This window comes from Chamaea fasciata, unplaced genomic scaffold (assembly GCF_029207755.1).
Source record: "Chamaea fasciata isolate MVZ Bird 193981 ecotype frontalis unplaced genomic scaffold, bChaFas1.0.hap1 SCAF_17, whole genome shotgun sequence".
NCBI lineage: Eukaryota > Metazoa > Chordata > Aves > Passeriformes > Sylviidae > Chamaea > Chamaea fasciata.
In genome coordinates, this window is record NW_027094102.1 from 7147994 (window position 1) to 7170006 (window position 22013).

A 22013-nucleotide genomic window follows, 5' to 3' on the forward strand; every position below is an offset into this window, starting at 1 on the left:
GGGATCCAGGGGCAGCCACAGCTTCTCTGGGCACCCTCTACCAGGGCCTCTCCAACCAAGAATGTCTTCCCAATATCCAATCTAACCCTGCCCTCTGTCAGTGCCCCTTGTCTTGTCACTCCATGCCACGTCAAGAATTCCTTGTGGGAAAATTCAAAATCAAGTCAAGAAAGCAAAATACCTACGTAACTTGATGGGATCCCTACAAAGTGATCGAGCTGTGCCTGAGTAAGGGAAGGGATCAGAGACTCTGCCAAGGTAAATGCAAAGGTTCACCTGGGCAGGCAAAACCCAGAAATTTTGCAGAGTGATTTGGTTTGAAAAATAACAGCTCACCCGGTTTCAGCAGCCTCACTGGAACCATGGCTGGAGCGAGTCTGCCCACTGATAAAGGGGCAGAGCAGGGAGCAGATTAGGTGCCAGGAGGTGAAATCATCCCACTCACTGTATTAGGAGGATCCCAGGAACCTTACTGCATCCTGGGATCTGACAGCAAAAGCCAGGTTTTGCTTTCCAGGAGGCCACTGACTGCTGGGAAAACTGGAGTAGGGCAGCATTACTGGGGGTTTGCTGCCTTCTTACCACCTTGATAAGGCCACTGTTCTTGGGCCCTGTAGGGAGATGGTTTTAGTGGGAAAAGGGACCTTTTATCTGTCCTGTCCAACCCCAATGGGATCCTGAGGGTGCAGCTGACAGGGAAGACAACAGCAGTAGAGAGATAAACAGGCTTCCAAGGAAAAGGGAGTCACCATTTCCAGTGGGTGATTTAACTATGCTGGTTATCTTGGAGAAGGAAAAGAAATACAATTCCTTATGGAATATCACTTTAATGGTATTAGCTTGGGTAGACTGGTGAGGGGGAACATGAGGGAAGTAAGAGGTGGCAGCTGGTTATCAGGCGGGCTTGGTTTGCATGGGGACTTAAAAAAAAAAAAAAAAAAAAAAGAGCCTTGAGGGGAAAGCATTAAAAAAACCCCGACCATAAATGTATCAGACAGGATCATTAGAAATCTGTGTAAAAAATACTAAACAGACCAAATGCCACCTGAACACCTGTCAGGAAAAGCCACCCACCCAGTAACTGTGAAAAGCTGACAGAATGGAAACATAGCGAGTGTTTCCAAAAGGGATTTGTGACTTTTGGGGCCTCTGGCCTCGCTCATCCCTTCCCAGAACGTGTTACCCACCTACTCACAGAAGAAATGCAATGTGATAAAATCATGCAAAAAGTCCTCCCTGAGAAATTCTTGAGTGCCTCCCAAACCCTGGGCCTCACAGGCACAGAAACGGCAGAAATTAACCAAATCCTGTGACAGCTTGTCATGGCTGGGGAAACACGGAGAGCAGAGTCACAGCTCGAGACTTAGTGCTGGTAAGGACCAGCAGCACCTTGGGGATGGCTCAAACAGGAAAACAGACCCTGAATCAAACTGGTCAAGGACACTTTTTAAATGCTGGAAATGGCCCTGGGGAGACCTTAGAGGCCCTTCCAGTGCCTAAAGGGGCCCCAAGAGAGATGAGAGAGACTTTGGACAAGGGTATGGAGTGACAGAGTAAGGGGACTGGCATCACACTGACAGAGGGCGGGTTCCGATGGGATACTGGAAAGAAACTCCTCCCTGTGAGGATGGTGAGGCCCTGGCACAGGGTGCCCAGAGAAGCTGTGGATCACTGGAAGTGTTAAAGGAAGTGTTCAGCAATGAACAGCTGAGGGCTTTCACAAAACCCGGGAGAGCCAGAGAGGGACACAGGGCTTGGGAGAGACACACACGGGCACATATCCCAAAGGGAACATGCAGGGAATATGGGGGTACACACAGGGGATGCAGAACCAGGGAAAAGGACACACGGGGACATGGGGGGCACAGAAGACTGAGGAGGGGGCAACAGGGGACATGCAGGGCACAGAAAGGACAGAAGGCATGCAGGACCTGGAAAAAGGACATGCAAGGGACATGGGAGCATGGAGAACCTGGCAAAGGGACATGCAGGAGGAAAGGTGCCATGCAGGACCCCAGATGGGGACATGCAGGGGACGTGGTGGGCACACAGGAGGCACGCATGGGGAACACAGCCCGGCGGGGAAGGATATACAGGGGACACGGGGAGCATGCAGAACCCTGGAGTGGGACACGGGCGACATGCAGGATGCCAAAGGGAGACACGCAGAGTACACGGTGCGGGGGCAGACAGGAGACATGGGGCGGGGGGGCGTGCGGGGTACAGGGGACACACATAGAGGACACGGGGGGTAGTAGGAACCAGGAGGAGGACACGAAGGGCACGGGGCGGGGACAGACGGGAGACACGGGGGGGGCGGGGTACAGGGGACACCGGGGGGATTCCCCCGCAGGACCCCGCGCGCGGGGACCCCCCGGCGGCGCGCGCCGCGCCCCCTCCCACCCCCGCCCGGCGGCGGCGCAGGCGCAGAGCGCCCGCCCGGTCCCTATTTCACGGGGAGCGCGGGCCGCGGCGCCCGCGCCAAATAAGTCTCGGTAGCCGGTGCGGGCCGTGCGCCTGCGCGGGGCCCGAGAGCCGCGCGGCGGAGCCCCGCTCCCCCCGGCCCCGCTGCCGCCCTGCCCGCGCCCACCGCCGCCCGGCCCCAGCGCCCGCCGCCGCAGCCCGAGCGGGGCTCGCGGGACCCCGGCCCGAGGTAAGCGCCGGGCGCGGCCTCGCCCGCCGCGGGGCCTCCGCCGCACGCGCCGCCCGGGTCCCTGCGGAGCGTCAGGACGTTACGGCGGCGGCGGCAGCGCCCGGCCGCCCGCCCGCCCCGCGGCCCCCCCGCCTCCTCCTCCTCCTCTTCCTCCTCCTCCTCCTCTTCCCTGCCAGCGGGAGCGCGCCCACGCGCCCCCCTCGCCCCCCCGCAACCCCCCTCCCGCGCGCGCCGCCCCGCAGCGGGGGCCGAGGGGGGGACACCGCGGCGACACTGGGGGCAGTCCCCGCCCGCCTCGGCGCCGGGGGACCCCCGGGAGACCCTCCCCGGGCAGCCTGCACGTGCAGCGCCCTCCACCCGCCGTGCACCCCGCTCTGCAAACCGCCCCCCTCCTCCCCGCCGTGCAGCCGCAGCCCCCCCGGGCACCCCCTCTCTGTGTCCCCCCTGTGCCGCACTCTGTCAAGCCCCCCTCCTTGAGGCCGCTCTCCATCGTCTTGCGGCTTCCCTGCCGCTCTCTTCCGGGCAGCCCCCCACCCATGCAGCCCTCCAGCATGTGTCCCCCCACCCCCGTGCAGCTGCAGCCCCCCTCTTCGTGTAGCCCCCCCACCCGTGCTGCCTGTGCTGCTCTCCATCTCCCCTCTCCATGTACCTCTGTGCACCCTTATGACCCCCCCCCCCCACCCTGTGCTCCTCTGTTTAACCCCCCTGAAGCCATCTCCCCATGCATCCCCCCTCTCTCTGCATTCCACACTGCATCCCCTTCCCTGTGCACAGCCTTGCTGGCTGCCCACAGTGTAATCTCCCTTGTCTCTGCCCTCCTGATGCTGCACCCCAAAGATCTCTCTCCTCTCCCAGCTCTGCTATGCTTTTATTCCTTTTATATTTTTTCCCTCACTTCACCCCAAGTCTTTCCCACAGCCCTTGACACACTCTCAGCACCATGCAAGGTGCAGCAGGAGGGACATACATGGACACCCTGAGTCCTGGTAGAGCTGGGCTGCCCCTCGTCCCCTTCTACAGCCCCACTGCTGGTGTGTCTTTAGCCACTTTTTAGATTACTTGTGTTTTTAGCCCACTTTTTCTCCAAGTGCTGCTTCCTGCCCAGAGGCATCTGAGCAACACACGTGGAGTTCAATCCCGTGATGCTGGGCAGGATGTCTGGAGCATCCTGAAACCGGGTCCCAGCTCAGGGGCATTGTGAGTGATGCTAATACTGTGGGAGGGGTTTTACCCCAAAATGAAGGACAAGGGTAGGGATAGAGTGACCACAAAAATAGGAGTGGTTGAGCTGGAGGCAGCTGAGCATCTGTGCTGCTGTGAAAACGGAAGTGCTTCTGCTGGTGGCTTTTTGCTGGGCTGGCACAGAGGGGCCATTCCACTTTAGATAAACCCTGTGGGCTCTGTGGAGGTAAAGAGCACCTCGTGGTGTCCCTGTGGATCAGGCAGATGTTTCTGCAGGACATGAACTTGGTTGTGAAGTCAGACTGGGCATGCTGGGTCAGTGCTCTGCTCCAGCCATGGCCTGGGGAAGTGGTGGGAGCCAGGTGGCATCTCTCCTGTGCTCTATGCCACTGCTTGGAGTACTCCATGGGGATCTGAGCCTGGAGCAGCCAGACTGGATGAGGTGTTCCCTTACCTGTCTCTGTGTGGACTGCCCCAGTGCTATAGGTGCTGTAGGAGATCCTTTGTAGGCATCGACTTCTCCATGCCTGGGCATGGGCTGATTCCCAGCATTGTGGGCAGTAGGGCAAGGGAGGGGATTCTCCCTCTCTGCTCTCCTCAGGTGAGACCCCACCTGCAGTGCTGCATCCAGCTCTGGAGCCCCCAGCATCAGAAGGATGTGGAGCTGTTGGAGCAAGTCCAGAGAAGGTCATGGAAATGCTCTGAGGCCTGGAACACTTCTGCTCTGGAGACAGGCTGAGAGAGCTAGAGAAGAGAAAAGAAGGCTCTGAGAATACCTGAGGGTCCCTTTCAGTTTCTAAAGGGGCTCCAAGAGAGCTGGAGAGGGAGTGCTGTCTTACATCTATTGCTGATTTATTAGAAATGCACACTTTGAAATAGTTTCCAGATGTCACTTGTTTCTGCGGGCTTGATGTGCTTTTTTAATTTGATTTTTTTTGTGTGTGACTTTGGAGGAGGGAAAAATCCCTGTTCTGCTGTGGAGGAGACAGTGACAAGCTCCTCCAACAGTGTGAAATCGTGAGATAGTTTGAAATACATTTGGAAATGCACCTTCAAACTGAGTATCTGCACAGAGTTTATGGTGGATGCCAGGAACATTTTTTTTTAGACCTCTTCCACACTCTGCCCTTCACCTCCTGCACCCCAGTCCCACCCATGCCCATCATTCTCACCCAGCCTGCAGTGTGTTGGGCTGAGCTTCCCCTCATCCTTCCTCCTGGGATGGGGCACCTAGGGATGTGCTCATCCCCCTCTCCTTGCTCCCACCACACCCAGGACCCTTCCCTGACTGAATTCTGCAGGGAAACCTTTTGACTCTGGGCTTCCCTCCGTTTCTCCACCAGCAGCTGGTGCCTGAGGCTCTCCTGGCACGATGGCCACGCCGGACGTCAGTGTCCACATGGAGGAGGTGGTGGTGGTGACCACGCCGGATGGCGCCGTGGATGGTGGTGGCATGGAGGAGGTGAAGACGGTGCTGGTCACCACCAACCTGTCCCAGCACGGGTAAGAGATGGGCTTGGTGCACGCTGAGGGGATGTGCTGGAAACCCTCCCACGCGTGGTTGTAGGTTGGGGTTTGATCCCTCGCTGCTTCCTCCTGCATCCCTACTCATTGTGGGGACCTCAGTGGTGGTGTCCATGGAGTGTCCAGTTCTTTGCTAGGCCTTCCCATACCCAGGGCTCTGCAGCTCTGTGCAGAACAGGCTCCACTCTTTCCCTCTTTTGAGGGGTGGAAAAAAGATCGACCCCAAATAGACCAACCCCTACCCCTTTTTCTGAGTGCATTTGGATGTTGGAGTGGACACAAATCCAGTTGGAACAGGACTCCAGTAGCTAAATCAATGTTTTGCTGCTATTTATTTCGTGGGGGCTCTGCTGAACTCTGAACTCCAAGAGACAAGTCTGTCCACAGCAGGTTGAGGGTGGTGCGGCTGAGCTCCCCTTCCATGAAGGTTGAGAGGTTTGAGGTTGGCTGTTTTTTGGCTGAGCTCTGCAGGAACCTCCACTGCCAGCAATAGGAGTGAGAGAGGTGTCCTTACAGCAGTGTTGCCCTGTGTGGGGAGGCACTGCTCAAAGAAACAGAGTGAAAGTCTGATTACTGAAGTGCTGCTGTTTTGCCCAATTTCTGCCTTTTTTGTTGGCATTTCAGATTCAGGGCTGCTGTTTGTTCAGGTCTAGTCTGTTCAGTGGCAAGTTGGCCATGGCCAAAGAGCCTGGCTGGTGCCTTGGAGGCCCACATATCAATGGACTCTTTGCTTTATTTCTCTATGTTTTCTTGGGGTGAGACAGAGCCCAGAGCCGTTTGTGTATTTTGTTCTTTCAGTGGGCAGAAAATCCAAGTTCACACCTGGAGCTGCATCCAGGCACGTTTGTCTGAAAGAAGTGGGTGTTGAATGGCTGTTTATTGCTTTCCACAAGATACTTGTCTCCTTTTCTCAAACGTGCCTTTGTGTCAGTGCCCTGGGGCAGAAGGTGACAGCTCAGTCCAGGTGCCTCCCTTTGTGCTGCTCCAGCTGAGATAAAGCCCATTAAAAGATTAATTCTTGGTCAAGAATGGGCACGGAGAGGCAAAAGCAAGAGCTGTTGGTGCTGGGATGGGCAGGATCTGCTCTGTTCTTCCTCCACACCCTGCGTCTGTGAGTGTTCCCAAGAACATTTTCAATTCCCAGAAGAGCGGTGATGGTGGGGAAGAAGGGCTCTACTCCTCTTGTTTTCTGTCCCATGGAGACTCCCTTGTCACCCTCAGTGGAGAAGCAGCCAGACGTGACACTTGGGATGTGGCTGCTCTTGGGGAAGAATGCATCTTGGGCATGCTAGTGCATTAATGGAAAGGATGTGAATTTTGGGGTCACAGAGTAAAACCTGCCTGACTGCCCTCACTGAGCAGGGCAGTGGGGCTGGTGGTGGGTGGCAGCACGAGCCACACACGGTCTCCGTGGCCTTGCACAATTGCCCCCACCAGGCTCTGCTCCTTCTGGGACAATGTCACAGTGGCACTGGCTCCTGCCTTTCCCACTGGTTTCCCTTTGCAGCCCCAGCTGGTGTCAGGAGTGCAGCTGCAGGCACTGGCTGGGATCCCTTGGTGTTGGCTCGGTCACCACTCACATGGGGAGCTTTCAACTTGCCTTGTGTGACAGTTAAACCAAACTCAGCTTGAGGGTTGGTGCCTTTTTCTAGTGCTCGTCTGGGTATGGGTTTGCTATTAAAACAATCCTTTATACAACCAGTTGTTAAGAGCTTAATTAGTTCATGTGTTCTTAAGGAAAAGACTGAGGGAAATGGGAAAATAATAATGAGCTAGAAGCTTTTTCTCTTTGGTCTGCAAGAGGAGGGGATCTGTGCTGGGTGCTCTGGTGTGGTTCTTGTATTTCTGATCAGCACAGGATTCTGGGGGAGACTTTCCTCTGTCAAGTTTCCAGGCAAGGCAGGAGCAGAAAAGGAAGGAGACGCCAGCCCACTGACTTATCTGCACGTGCTTTCTTCTCTTTCTCCCATCTGGTTTATGGATCCTCCTGGGGAGGAAGATGAGAACCATCCTCCCCTTCCTTCGTCATGGCAACTGGCAAAGGCAGGGCCAGCTGGGGGCCTGCACTGCTGGGCCTTGGAAGGTGTTTGTGTTTTCCCTTGCTTCTGCCTCAGTCTGTTTCCCTGGAATGGGAGAAATAGCGTGGAGACGCTTTTTTTGTGGTTTTCTCTCCCCCACATGTCCACGGCAGATGCAGACTTCAGTTGCCTGAATTTTTCATACAAGCTGGGAATTAGTTTGTTTGTTTTCCTCTGGAGATTTAAGGTGTGGACTGGGTTATCCTTCCCCATCCATGTGCCTTTCAGTCGTTTTTTGGAGCGGTGGAGTCCTGGAGGAAGCTCTGGAAGGTGCTGACTTTTCTGCTGGGGGATTTTTTTCTCTATAAGTTAGTGGAGGTGTTTGATCTGGAGGCAGGTCAGGGCTGTGGGGTGCTGGGCTTTGCATGTCAGAGGGGGCTGCTTCCTCTGGCATCCTGCTGAAGTGCCACTGCTGGCCTTTCACCTGGAGAAATGCAAGAACCCAGCGGCAAACTGATGAAAAACCTCAGGTTAGAATTCTTCTCTCAGACTGCCCCATACGTAATAATCACCTGTATGCAAATGCCTTAGCTCAGAATTTACCTTTTGGACTCCTTTCATGTTACCCTCCCCATGCTCTGCCAGGGCTCTGGGCTGGTGGTCCCTGTGAGCTGCAGAGACAGAGTTGTGTCCGTCTTCTTTCTGTCACAGCAGGAGCTGTCTCCTCTGTCTCTGGAGCAGCATCTCCGAGCCACTCACCTGGTTAGGCTGAGCTGCCACCCACACCATTCCTTATCTCTTATGCTCCCCACAGGAGCCTGCCCTGCAGCTGCTGAGGGGAGAAATCCTTTGAAGCTGCAGTTCCACCCTGGAGCTGTGTGTTAGGAGCCCAGCATGGAAAAACCAGTTGCTCTTGAATTTCCTTGTCCCCGTGGCATAGGGGGTGAGAAATATGCTTGCCAGTGAGTCACTAGGACTGTCTTAATTCATCCGTGGTACCAAACTGAGGGAGGTTTGTTTTCTCTGTGGAGTTTTCCTAGGGAGTTTATATGTCAAAGTATGTGAAAAGCTAATTGTATTTCTCCCCCTGCCCCTGCAGGTCAAGCTTTCTGCAGCAATTAGTCAGCTTCAGTAACACCATCAAACGTACATCTAAATAAAAATCTATCTTAGATTATGTATTAGGAAGAAATTGTTCCCTGTGAGGGTGGTGAGGCCCTGGCACAGGCTGTCTAGAGAAACTGTGGCTGCCCCATCCCTGGAAGTGTCAAAGGCTGAGTTGGACAGGGCATGGAGCAACCTGGGATGGTGGAAGGTGTCCCTGCCCATGGGAGGGGCTTGGAACAAGATGAGTTTTAAGGGCCCTTTCAGCCCAAACCATTCTGTGTTTCTATGAAAACCCGCTAGGAATGGTCCCTGCTGAGTGCTGGCTGTGATGTGCAGGTGGGGTCCATAAGGGCACCAGTGTGGGCTCCCCCCCTTTGGGACCTCACCTCCAAAGCCGGGGGGGTGAGGAGCATGTCCCACATCCCAGCCAGAAGTGCCTGTTCTCCCTGAGTGTGGGAAGCTCCTTGGAGGGGCTTGGGGCTCTGTATTGCTGTAGCAGAGCTGGGATGGGAGAACAGCGAGGGAGTGGGTGCTGTGCAGGACCCGCTGTGTGACACCATGGGCAAAGCTCTCAGAGAAGGTGGAGATCTCAATGTGGGGCAGTGGAAGCAGTTGGATAGCCAGCTATTAAGGAATATCATGGATAGATCAAGTTTTAAGAGGCTCAGAGATTGTATTGCAAGTGTCTGTGGCTCATGTTATGTTATCTCTGCTCACAGATCTGCTCTTGGGGTTTGTCCAGCTCCTTTATAGTGTCTCTGTGGCTCCTTGAGGTCCTGTTCCCTGGAGCAGCCTGCATACCAGGGGATTCAGCCAGTCCAGTGCCCAGAGAGCAGCAGCATGTTCAACACATGTTTTTCCTGGGGAAATCTCAGGCAAAGCTTCCAAAGGCTGGCAGTGACTTCTGAGCAAGGGGCTGTGCTGACAGCATCTCCATGCCAGCTCTCCAGCATGGGCTGGGCTGGGCTGGAGGCAGATCCACAGGGCTGGGATTAAAGGGGAGGCAAGAGAGAGCTGGCCAGGCTGCTGACAGAGTCTTGCCTGCTGTGGGGTTCTTCATCTCCGCATGAGAAAATGGAGCTGAGCCTCCCAAGCCCAGAGCTGACTCTTAGCTCTTGTGGGAAAATGTGTTCTGAGGGACTTCTGAGGCAGTGTCTCCACAGGGCATCGGGTGTGGGGGTGGCACAGCCACATGGCTTAAGAATGTCTCTGCCTCTCTTCCCAGCGGTGACATCAACGAAGACACTCTGGAGACTGAAAATGCAGCTGCTGCAGCTGCTGCTGCCTTCACAGCCTCCACAGACCTGAAGGAAGCAGTTCTAGGTAGGTCAGCTGTTTCCATAGCCCCTTGGTGCCAGCTCCACCACCCCAGAGTGCCACAGCCCTGCACTGGTGTCAAATGGGGCAGTCCAAGCACTGTTGTGCAGAGCTGCTGAGGCTCTGGGGGTGTTCTCTTGTGAGCCTTGGGGATGCTGTCCCGGGGATGCCAGGGCTGCTCTCCCAGCATCCGGGGGAGCATGGTGTCCAGCAGGGCTGGCTGGGCTGCTGCTGCCCTCTCCTGGTCCGGAATGAGTCTCTGTGTCCAGCCTGGCTCCTGCCATTCCAGCTTGCTACAGGGTTGTCAGTTTTGCAGCTACCTGCTGGCTTTTGTTGCAAGAAATAGTGAGTTTAGGGAGCAAAGACTGATCTGCTGGGCTGGAGTTGACTTAAAACCAATTTTACTTTAAAACCAAGGGTGACTCCACCCAGATAACATCATTCTTTTTTTATCAAGAATGGATGACTTCTCATATTCCCTGTGCTCAGCTGCAGCTGGATTGGCATAAATCTGCCTGAGCTGTTTTGCCTGAGAAATTTGGGTGTTTGGATGCTTTCATAGCAAAGTGCAAGTGAGTGGTGGCCACAAACCCCAGCACACCCCACCATGCATCATCTACTTTTTTTTTTTTATTATTTCTGAGTTTCAAAACCATCATTGCATGTGTGGCTCAGGCATGTGAATCAGGAGCTGTGGCTCATGTTTCTCTTTGATCTGTCCTTTCCTCTGATCCCTGTGAGAAGTGAAGATGGCTGAAGACGAGGACAGTTTGGAGGCAGAGATTGTCTACCCCATCACCTGCGGGGACAGCAAAGCCAACCTCATCTGGAGGAAGTTTGTGTGCCCCGGGATCAATGTGAAATGTGTGCAGGTGAGAACAGAGAGCCCAGCACTGGACTTGTGCTTTCCCCTTGCCCACATTGTGAGATCACCTGGTTTATCCTGGTTGTGATGAGCTTTGATCAGCTGCTTTACACCAGAACCATGTCATGGCAGGAAAGAATGACATTTTATTGGTGCTGGGTACCTGATATTTGTCCTGACTAAATTGTGTAGTTCTGGCTGGAAAGATGGTGCCTCGGTTTAATGTGTTACTGAAAATTTGAGGAATTTTGACGCTTGCAGTGTCCGCTCAGTTGGAAAGTTGATAGTTTGAGGAATTGATTGGGGGACCTACTGAAGAGTTGCCTGCTGTGTCCTGGGTAACTCATGGTTAAAATTTGCATGAATTCAGGAACATGCCATGGGTGAGTCATTGCTGGCATTTGTACACAGCCTAAACAATACCCTGCTGAGGGAGAGTCTCCTTAGGCTCCCAAAGGATAGTCCTTGCCCTTCCCAGCAGAGACGGTCTCCTCTATCCTTGAGGCAGAGGATAGATGCTGCTGCCTCCTGAAATCTGTACTCTCTGCACTGAAGCCCATGTCCTTGTTCAGAGATGCAGTTTCTCATGCAGTAACAGTGAGTTGCTTTATGTTGATCAACATGGCCGTGGGAAAGAGGAGGCCTGGATTTGGGAAATCCTTTGAGATGGGCTGTAAGGCAGCTCTTAAGAGGAGTGCCTGGGTCACAGTTGGACTTGAGGATCTTGGAGGTTTTCTCCACCCTTAGTGATTCTATAATCCTATGATCCTGCAGGTTGCTGTTGGTTCAGCGTGTGAGTTCAGGCACAGCTGGGTGTGTAGGGCAATAAAAGAAAGTGAAGAGTTGGCACGGTGTGTGCCAGCTCCCTGAAGCTGGTTTGCTGCAGCAGTGGGTGTGCGCTGCCAGAGAGGCCAGAGGTTCCCTGATACCGGTGGTTGTGTTTGGGAGCAGAAGGTCAAAGACCAGATGGGCTTCTTCCCTCTCTCCTATGGGGCATAATGTGCCCCTGGACCCAAATGTTAGCAGTGCAGCCCAGCTTTCACTGAGTCCATTGTTAGTGGGACTGTGAGCAGCTCCCTGCTGTTAATGATACTTTGCACAAGCTATGGGTGTTTTCCCAGCTGTCCTGCCTGAACTGGGCACTCCCTGAATCCTTAGGTTGGAGCAGATGTTAACAAACCATCTGTGACAAAAATGTTTGGCTTTAATTTTTCTAACTTGGGCAGTGTTCTCTGGGGTGGGGAGTGCCTGGCAGCCATCTGTTTTGGTGGTGTTCAGTGGCATGTGGAGGCTGCAGCCGCTGCTGGGCACTGGGAAGTGCCACCAGGCTCCAGCTGAACCCTGCTCACAGGGCACCCTTGACTTGTTTATGGCTTGTGGCACTGATGTTGCACCTTTTGCAGTTTCATGATCACCTAATCAGCCCCAAGGAGTTTGTCCACCTGGCAGGCAAGTCGACCTTGAAGGATTGGAAGCGAGCGATCCGGATGAACGGGATCATGCTCCGGTTAGTCCCTTCCTTCGTATCTCTGCACAGTTCTTTCTGGGGGATTGTGGTGGGGTGCAACAGAACCTTTGGTGTGCCAGTTTTGTTGCTGAGGGAGCAAATGAAGCACTAAACATTTGTCTCAATGACAGCCTGGTCCCAAGTATGGTCGGTCCAGTGGCTTTTTTCTGTCCTTGTGCCTAGGGAATAATTTGGGACGACAAATATTTCTCTAGTCTTTTCAGGGCTTGAACCACACTGAGTTTCCAGCTGGTTTAGGGACATTGGAAATTTTAATGGCTGTTGGTGGTTGGGCCATGCTGTCTGTGGATTCTCAGCATGACCCACCAAATGAAATCAGTCTGGTCATCACCAATGCTCTGGTTGCAGCACTCCTGCTTGACATAACTTCTAAATAAGTCCTTGGCAAAAAAAAAGAGAAAAGCTTCTTTATTGCAAGCATTTCTCTTCTCTAGTATTAACTACAGTAATTCAATTCCTCTATAGTCCTCCTGAGCACCAGCCCAAGACTGTGATTTAATTAAATTATTTCTCTGCCTTTGGGCAGGATAAAAAAGAATCACCTCTTTCCCCAGGAATTGTCAGTGGTTTTGTGCTCTTTTCACAGGGTGATATTGCCTTTCCCTGTGTTCTTCTGCTTCAATTCAGGCATCTCCCATATTCCTTTTTATGCAGCTTTTACTCCACATAAATTTTGCATAATAGTTTAGACTTTGTCAAGGCAGGGCTTTGAGAGTGGGGAAAGAAACCTTGAGGGGAATATCTGAAGGCAAAAACCCAGCTGCCGATGGGAGCAAATCTTGGGAAGCTGAGGTGGTTGTTGGCCAGCAAGGCCTGGGAGTGTTTTGGAGATAACGTTCTTGGATTGGAAGATCCCATGTTCCAGTGTTGCCACTCCCTTTGAATGAGATGAGAGACCTGATTTTAGTGTATAAATAGGATTATGTCCTGTCTCCTTTTGAGCTGTAGAGTCAAAAAGGCAAGAAAGAAGCTCCCTGTGGTCTCACCCTGAACTGAGACTCCAGCCGACCCTTTGGCTGGAAGCTGCAGCTTCGGAGGGGATGTGCTGGTGGGACCAGATAGGGGCTCTCTTTTCCCTTTCTTTCCTCAAGACATGAATCGATCAGTCCCAGTAAGGACTCCTGTTGGTTCTGCCTGCTCTCCGAGTGTTTCGGGACTCAGAAGTTTGGGGTGAAGGCTGCCAGGAGCTGCATCTCAGAGCTCTTAGCTGTTGCTGATGTGCCTGTCCTTGTGCTTGCTCCCTGTCTTTCAGGAAGATTATGGACTCAGGAGAGCTGGATTTCTACCAGCACACAAAGGTCTGTTCCAACACCTGCCGGAGCACCAAAATTGACCTGACTGGAGCCAGGGTGTCCCTGACCAGCCAGACATCGACAGAGTACATCCCTCTGACTCCCGCCTCTGCCGATGGTACGTGCAGCCATCCCTCCCCCTCAGCAGGGGCTTTGACACATCAAAGCACACCAGTGCCACATAACCAATGTCCCTGTGGCTTCCCCATCTCTGGAAGTGTCCAAGGCCAGGTTGGACAGCACTTGGAGCAATCTGGTGTAGTGGAAGGTGTCCCTGCCCATGGCAGGGGGTTGGAATGAGATGAGCTTTGAGGCCCCTTCCAACCCAAACCATTCTCTGATTTTATGAATTTGACCTATAATTACAGGCAACTGTTTCATTGGAAAGCATTCTAATTTTGAAATACTTCTGTGTTTTAACTGCTTTTGCCCCTGAGCATTAAGAGCAGCCCCCAAAGTGTCCCACACCCCAAGTTCTGGTGGTGTCTCTGAGACAGGATATGCCCCTTGGCTGGCTCTGCAGAGTACCCATCCACCACGTCCTGGTTTTGTGGTGGGGAAGCTGATGCACAGCACAGCCCACTCCAAGCCCCCCTGTTCAACATGAGCTCATTAATGTGAGATGTTTGCCAGCTGCTGGGCTGTGCTGAAATAAGCAGAGCCCTGAAAGCTGCAGAGTAAAGGAGCAGAGGGACTGGATTTAATGGCTGCAACTGAGCATTCCAAAGGCTCTGCACGGCTCCGTGGGGCTCTGGCCAGATTCCCATCCATCCCGCTCCTGCGCACGGCATGAATGACGCCTGTTCCCCGGCTCTATGGTAACAAAACTGCTGAGATTTGGCAGAGCTGGAGGGAAGGAGGAATCCCCCCTGCATCCCTGTGCAGTGAGAAGGCTGCTCTTCCCCTGGAGGCTTTAGAAACCCTCCAGACAAACGGTGGCTGGGTAAAAAGGCCAAAAAAATCAGACTCTAAATCTGTTTGACTTTTGCCCTGAGCAGCGCTGGTGTGTTTGGAGGGGGGAATGGGAGGGAAATGCTGCTCTCAAGCATGTGTTCTTGTGCTGCAAAGGTTGCAGGAGCAATCCCTGGGGATTGCACTCCATTGTAGGAAAATAAGTACAGCTGGCACCACAACCACTTGGGCATCTCTGTTCAGCATTGAGATCTGCATTCAAACAGATGTGATCCTGTGCAATATAAAGGAGAAGTCACAGAAATGCAGCAAGGGAGTGCTTCCCTTGGAAACAGCCTGTGAAAATACAGGGAAGAATCAGGACCTGGGAATTTTTTTCTCTTCTTCTTTGCTATTGGTTGCAGTGAACGGATCCCCAGCTACAATAACCATAGAAACATGTGAGGATGCCAGTGATTGGAGCACCAGCATTGGAGGTATGGCTTGGGATCCCGCAGGGCTTGCTGGGCAGAGGAGATGTGGGGAAAGAGGGAAGCAGCAGGGTGAGAAGCAGGAAGGACCCACTTACCAGAGCAGCCTGGCATGAACCTCCACTAGGATTATTCCTTTGCTGCTTATGGAATAGCACTGTATTATATCCCACCGGTGTGCAGGCTGGCTGTGCAACATTGGGATGTTGTTTCCAAGCACCAAGATGTCAAAGCCAGGGTCAAATGTGGCTCAGGGAAAAAGTTCTTATCAAAAGGGTCATGAAATCATTCTCCTTGGTGCTACTGGCTGTAGCAAAGTCTCCTATTGGTGTGGGTCAGGAGTGGGGAGAGTGTATCCTCCTTTGGGTCCATGCTCTGGGTGGGCTTTGCCCCAGCCCTGTGACCTCAGGGGTCTCTCCCAGTCTGGCAGGACTGCACCCCCACAGGGCTGCCCACGGGGAACCCATAGCAGATTACCATTAAACCCTGCTGAGGATTTTGAGGTTCTCCCTTGCTTCCTCTTTCTCCAGATGACACCTTTGCTTTTTGGCAAGGTCTGAAGGACAGTGGTCTCCTGGAAGAAGTGATCCATGAGTTCCACCAGGAGCTAGTGGAGACCATGAAGGGCTTGCAGCAGCGAGCACAGGATCCCCCGCTGCAGCTCGGGGGTAAGGACCTGGACATGGTTGGTCACTCATCCTGGGAGAGGGGCTTGTGGATTTTTTTTTGTCCTTAGGGATATCTGGATGGCACAACAGGGACATAGCTCATCATAAAAAAAAGTAATTTCTGGTTGATTGGTGAGGGTGCGCTTTGGGGATAATTCAGGTGACCTCAAATTCCCCATGCCTGGGACTTCCTTTCTGCTGGCTCTAGGTCTGGACAAATGCTTGGCTTGGGAACTGAGGTGGAATTTAGGCCATTGGAATAACGATGCAGCAAGCAGCTACTGTGCCAGCAGATTTCTTATCACCCCTGTTAGGCAGGAGAGGACTGTTTATATGCCAGTGACCTCTTGCTCTTTCTCATGGCTTCTGCCTTCTCCTCTTCCCCAGCCTCTTGCATTATCCTCCCGCAGATTTTGGCTGTCTCAACTGGACGTGTTTGTTGTCATGTGGATTTTGCCAAGCCACAAATAGTTTGTGCAGGGAATTTTGCTTTCTCAAAGATTCTGTGTCTTGTTTTTAAGATGCTGTTTTACTAAACAACGTAGTCCAGAACTTTGGGATGCTGGATCTGGTCAAGAAGGTTCTGGCCAGCCACAAGTGCCAGATGGATCGCTCGAGGGAGCAGTACACACGGGATTTGGCAGGTATGCCCTGGACACACTGGTGTGGCACTGTGCATTGCTGCCAGCGCCTTTTCTTTTGGGCTGAGAAAGTGGGATTTGTGTTAAAGCTGGTGTTTGTTAAACCAGCCACACCAGGCATTGCCACAGCCTCTGAGAAGCTTGTCCAGGATCCAGGCTGAGCCAAACCTCTTCTCTCTCCAGCTCTGGAGCAGCAGTGTGACGAGCACCGCAAGCGAGCGAAGGAGCTGAAGCACAAATCGCAGCATCTCAACAACGTCCTGATGACCCTCACACCCGTCTCTGTTCCCACGCCTCTGAAACGCCCCAGGCTGACCAGGGCCACCTCCGGACCAGCTGCCATCACCTCCCAAGTCCTGTCCCAGCCAGCGCAGCTCGCTGTCACCCCCGGCGTGCCAGTGTCCCAGGTTGCCAATCTCCCTCTTGGCAAAGTGGTCTCGGCCCTCCCTCCTTCGGTGCTGGGGAAGAGCCCAGCCCAGCCCCCCGCTGCCAGCTCCCCGGCCTCCCCTCTGCTGGGGGGGTACACGGTGCTGGCCTCTGCCGGCTCCACCTTCCCCAGCACGGTGGAGATCCACCCGGACGCTTCCAACCTGACGGTGCTGAGCACGGCTGCGGTCCAGGATGGCAGCACAGTGGTGAAGGTGATGAGCCCCTTCCAGCTCCTGACTCTTCCAGGACTTGGCACGACCATCCAGAATGTGACACAAATAGCTCCCAGTGGGAGCACGGTCGTGACTGTCCCGTCCGGTGCCACCGAGGCTGCCGGGGATGAGCATGCTGCCGCCGCCATCGAGGTGACCGCAGTGGCCGATGAGGCGGAGCAGAAGTGAGAGGGGGGACTTGCCTGGAGGGACGCTGGCCGTGCCACTCTGGGGGGAACTGCCTCTTCTCTGGCTGCGCTGTGGGACGAGGAGTGGTGTCATGAGGGGCACGGGCTAACAAGACTCAGAGCGGCTCGTGTTGGGAGCAAGGAGGTTCAGGTCAGAGGGAAGGAGGGGGGAGGAAGGATGCCTGGAGAAGGGGAAGGCAGAAATGGTCTGCCTTGTTTGGAGGAGGGAAGAAAAAAAGAGCTTATTTTTTTATAAAGCTTTCCTCCCCTGTTCTCTTGGAATAGTTTTCCTGCTCTGGGTCATCAGCCCAGCCTCGTTGGCAGGCACAGCTGGAGCAGTGTCCATCAGAGGTGTGGGCAGGAGCAGGGAGAAGGCAGTAGCAAAAAGAAGCTGTCGAGGAGTCTGGTGTGCAGGGAGCTGGCTGCTCCCCCATCCCTAGGAACTGCAGGAGTGGAGAGGGATGCCAAGAGCAGGAATTCCGTGGAGGTGTACAATCATTGACACCAGGAAGGGCTCTGGCAGCATGGGCACAGGCCCTGGGACGTTGAGTTTTGTGTGTGACACCGGCTTTGGGTGGCAGAAACAAGTGGGAGCTGTTTCAACAGTGGGGCATGGCGGTTGCCCAGCTCTGCTGGGGAAGGAGCAGGAAGAGAGGAACCCAGAAGGCTGCGAAGAGCTGTGACTTCTGAGGATTTAGGGTCTTTTTCTAGTTTTCTCTAAAAAAAAAAATCCATTCTTGGGATTTTTTTTAAGCCAACGGCGATTTTTAAGCAAAGCCCTGGTTGGGAAGCTCGTTCTGCATGGCAGAGCCGTGCTGCCGAGCGTGCGGAGCTGAGCCCCACAGCCGTGCTCCAAGGAGCTCACACTTCCTCACGAGGGGGACCCTGCTGTCCCCAGCATCCCACGGGAGCTGGACACTGCCATTCCCTCCCTGCTGGGATCAAGCAGCTGTTGTGTAATGGGGTGATGGATGCCCCAGTTCTCCTTCAGCCACCCCACTCGCTGTGACTCTCACCAGGCCCCATCCCAGGGCCTGTGTGTCTCATGCTGTCTTCGCCTGGAAGGAGTCGGGTGCTTGGAGTGTTGGGGTTTCTCCAAACCTGATCTGGCAACAGCAGCAACGACAGGTCACTTTATTGAGTAATAAATATTTTTTTGAAAGAATGTTGCTGGTTTATTGTGTTTTCTATGTCCAGGTATGACAGCTGGGATTGTGAAATGGGGCTAAGGCAGGACAGGAACACACTTTATTAAATATAAATCTATGTGTCCTCTGTGTTCCCTCTGGCTGTGGGTGTCCAAGGAGCCTGAAATGCAGCTCCAAAGTCTGATTGTCCACGGCACAGCTGGGGTGGCCTGGCTGCACCCAGTGCTGATAACCACTGGTCTCCAACCTACGTTTAGAAGAGTTGACATGTAATCAGGAAGAAAGTGATCTATTCCTCTGAAGCATTAGATTTAGTTTCGTTTTGGCCAAGACTCAGCTGGGGCCGCAACTGAGGAGGAGTCCTGCCTTATCAGAGGTTTTTCCCTCCCAGCTGGTTGCTGCTAAGATATCGCTGTCATATCTCTGTACTTGGGACAGCAGTAGCGTGTCAGACCGAGGACATATAAAGGGTTGTGATCAGCCTGAGCTGCCTTTTGCCTTTCCAGCGTGAGCAGCAGTGCTGAGCCACACCTGAGGTGTGTTTCCAGCCTGAATTCCACCCTTCCTGTGCTGCAACGGTGAGTGAATTTCCCTGTGCAACACAGGGACACCTTTCCCCAGCAGTGCCAGGGCTGGAAAACTCTGGTGCCTTGCCCAGCCCTGGGGAGCTATGGGCTGAGTATACTACTACAGCCATTTCTGCTTTGACCAAACTGGTCCAGGTTATCCAGGAGCTGTGTGAGAGGGAATGTTCAGGTGGAAAGGAGACAGCTGGAGGGACCTCCTAGCTCCTCTTTAAAGGTATCTGAGAGGGCATCAGGTGGAGTATGGGGTGGGACAGGATTTGTGTCAGCTCTGTGCTGGTGTGGTCCAGCAGTGGGAAGCAAGGGCCGGGGCAGAGCAGAGTGAGCTGGAGGCAGCAGCTCTTCTCTGGCTCCATGCACCTCTACCTGCCCTGGAAGACTAGATCACCTCACCGGCAAAGCATTCCCAGCGTGGGTGTACTTTGTCCTGCAAAACAGCTCTTCCTTGGGATGTCATCAGCTCCCCAAGCAATAAAAGCTTAGCAGGCAGATTTGGGCTGGTGCAATTCTTCCCTCCCTTTGCAGCAGCTCTCAGAGCAGTCAGTCAGGGAGGTGCCAGCGGGGCAGCCCTGGCTCCCTCGAGAGAACGCCTGGGATGTTCAGGGATGCCCCGGTGACGTGCTCCACTCCTGGGGTGGCAGTGCTGCTCCGGAGTGCGCCGCGGTGCTGCCCCGCCCAGTCGAGGGCAGCTGGGGGCTTGCAGAGTCAGCAGCTCCCAGTAGAATGAGAGCTGAGAAGGAAAAGCAAAGATAGGAATTGTCTGCAGCGAGTTGCACGCAGAGATTATCAGTGTCTGCATAAGGCGCCTCGGGTTGGATGCGGCCGTGGGCGATTGGGCAACATTCCCTGGCCGGGGGGAAGTCCCATGTGAGTGTGGCTGTGGATCCTGGCCTCGCAGCACTGGTTTCAGCAGGGGTGATAAAAGCATTGCTCATGGAGAGCTCATCCCACCCGTGGATCAGCTCTCCCTCCCCACGGCACTGAGACCCGGGGCTCTGCAGGGAGGAGCCCCCAAGCCCTCCCCAGGGGGCTGGCAGTGGGTGTCGTGCCCCCCACAACTGGATCATTGCTGTGGGTACCAGTGTGTCAGCCTGCTCTGTGAGCCTGGGGTCCCTGGGCAGGGCTGGGGCTCTCAGCACCCATTCTATCAGCCTGGTGCTGCTGGCACTGCCTTCCTGGGATCCCCTTGGCTGCTCAGGCTGAGATCTGCTCCCCTTTCCTCCCGTGGGGAGCCCAGGGCTACTCCACTCACAGCCGGGTGTAGAGCGCTCGCACCCAGAGACAAAATTACGTAAGGGCTGCGAATGATTCATGCCAAGTCCCTGTTTTTCCCTGAGATTGTGTGGTGATGGAGACTCAGCCACTTGCACTTTCTCCTCCAGGTATCCACAGGAGCAGACTGCAGTGTTTGGGAAAGAGTAGAGGCTCCCACTTCCCGGCAGCACCGCGAGCAGAGCTTTGCCACGGTCCTGCCGGGCAGGGGTGCCAGGGCGTGGGGGCTGTGAGGAATCATCAATTCCTCACTCTCTGCGTCTCTCTGGGCAGGTTAGAGCTGTTACCGGGACAGAAGATGCTCCAGCATCCTGGCAGGAAGGCTCTCCCAGCTCCCAGCAACTTCCTCGGACAAGCGGGGGGTTTGCAGCACACAAAGGGCACCGTGTCCGGCGCTGGGGCGGGGAACAACAGAGATGGTTTCCTGGGGAAATCGCTCCGTTGAACTGTCGGCCGTGTCGCCGCAGGAATGGAAACCGAAACTCAGGGCTTTCGGCTCGGTGTTTGTTTGTCTAAAATCGGCAGATCCTGGGTTTCGGCTCTCCCCCGCCCTAATGCCGTGGATGTGGTGACGCAGCTTTGCCTCCTCCCTGCTCCACAGTGGCTTCCTGCGCTCTGCCGCCAGCGATGGAGGGACGGCAGAGCCGGCTGCTCCCTGGGCTGCTCCGCTGCTCCTTGCTGTGTGTTGAGCAGGGCCGGAAGCTTTATTTAATACAGTGAAAGCTGTTCGCTTCTAGAGCTGAAGGGAAAATATCTCACCTGTAAAATCAGTGAAACCTCCAGATATCCCACCTGTAAAACCAGAGTGAAACCTCAGTGCCAAGGCTGCTCCCCCTGGGTGAGCTGGGCACTGCCCATCCTGGCTCCTCAGGGAAGTAGTGCCAGGTATTTTGTTTGTTTGCCACTGCCGTCTGATGCTGTCACAGAGATCTTTGCTGTGGTTTAGAGTCAAGACTGCAGAGAAGATTATTCCTGCCCTAGGCAGTAGCAAATGGGCATGGACTCCATCACTACGGACCACTCTGATGCCAGGGCTGGGCTTCGCTTGGTCACTCCTTCCCAGGCAGGGATGGGGCCCCGATGCTGCACAAACCATATCAGTTCCCATGGCAGCTGCAAGGACAAAGCTGGGAAGCCCTTTCTTGGATGGCAACACTGAGCACAGGGGCTCCATGGGGTCAGGTCCTGCTGTGAGGCTGAGCCACCCACTGCTCCTCACTGACAGAGCAGCAGAGCCTGGCAGCTGTGGTCCTGTGCAGGTGGCCATCCTGCCACGGGTCCAGCAGTGACCAGGGTGTTGTTGCACAGACCTGGTGGCTTTGCTGCCCAGGAATGCCTGGTTTCCACAGCCACCCAGTGCTCTGCTGGGATCCATCCAGTGCCCTCCTCTACTCCAGTGGGGTCCATTCAGCACCCAGAGGCCTGGGCTGCTCCACTCCTCTCCTTGGTGGGAAAAGCCTTTTCTTGGCTCCTCAGGGTGCTGCTGGATGGGAGCAAGGTGAGAGCTATCTCTGAGGCACCCAATGGCTGCGACTGCACACAGCAGGAAGGTCAAAAGCATGGTTTTTCTTCCTCTTTCCACTGGTGTTGACAAATGTGCTAGAAATCAGTCTCTGCCCTTCCTTCCTCCTTGCTTCAGTGCCGGCCAGCCCCATAGGCTGGCTCTGTGATCCCTCCTCCCACTTGCTTTGAGGAAAAACTTTTCTTTTGTTGCTAAGGCTGACTTTGTATTGAGGTGTCACCACCACGCACGACGTGCCCATCAGTCGATGGAAGGATTGAACAGCGCCCCTGTCAGCAGGGACACTTTGCCTCTGGTGCCTGTGATTTTTTACAGCCACTTGTAGCTGGAGGTGTGTTAGTTTCCCCTGGTTGTTCCCAGGGCTTGCAGCTGGGTTCTGGCATGAAGATAATTCCATTAAGTGGGAATGCTGGGGCTTGACCGCAGTCTTGTGCACAGCACCTGCTTTACAGGTCAGGACTTCCTGAAGCCTTGTGTCCAG

At 54.3% G+C, this 22013-nt stretch overlaps 1 protein-coding gene across 3 annotated transcripts; it reads left to right on the forward strand.

Annotated features, from left to right (window-relative positions):
- Positions 1-2575: 2575 nt before the first annotated feature.
- GMEB2 (glucocorticoid modulatory element binding protein 2) lies at positions 2576-18171 on the forward strand. Of its 3 annotated transcripts, none has more exons than XM_066199046.1 (10): positions 2576-2653; positions 5182-5338; positions 9710-9807; positions 10543-10673; positions 12070-12173; positions 13447-13604; positions 14803-14874; positions 15399-15536; positions 16058-16180; positions 16361-18171. In XM_066199046.1, exons 2-10 carry the CDS (start codon positions 5208-5210, stop codon positions 17005-17007), a joined length of 1602 nt encoding a protein of 533 aa, XP_066055143.1. In that variant the 5' UTR covers positions 2576-2653; positions 5182-5207; the 3' UTR covers positions 17008-18171. The 3 variants fall into 3 exon arrangements, with proteins under 3 accessions (XP_066055143.1, XP_066055144.1, XP_066055145.1); XM_066199047.1 differs by having other exon boundaries at positions 2583-2653; positions 10546-10673; XM_066199048.1 differs by lacking the exons at positions 2576-2653; positions 5182-5338 and having other exon boundaries at positions 9765-9807; positions 10551-10673.
- The last annotated feature ends 3842 nt before the right edge of the window (positions 18172-22013 follow it).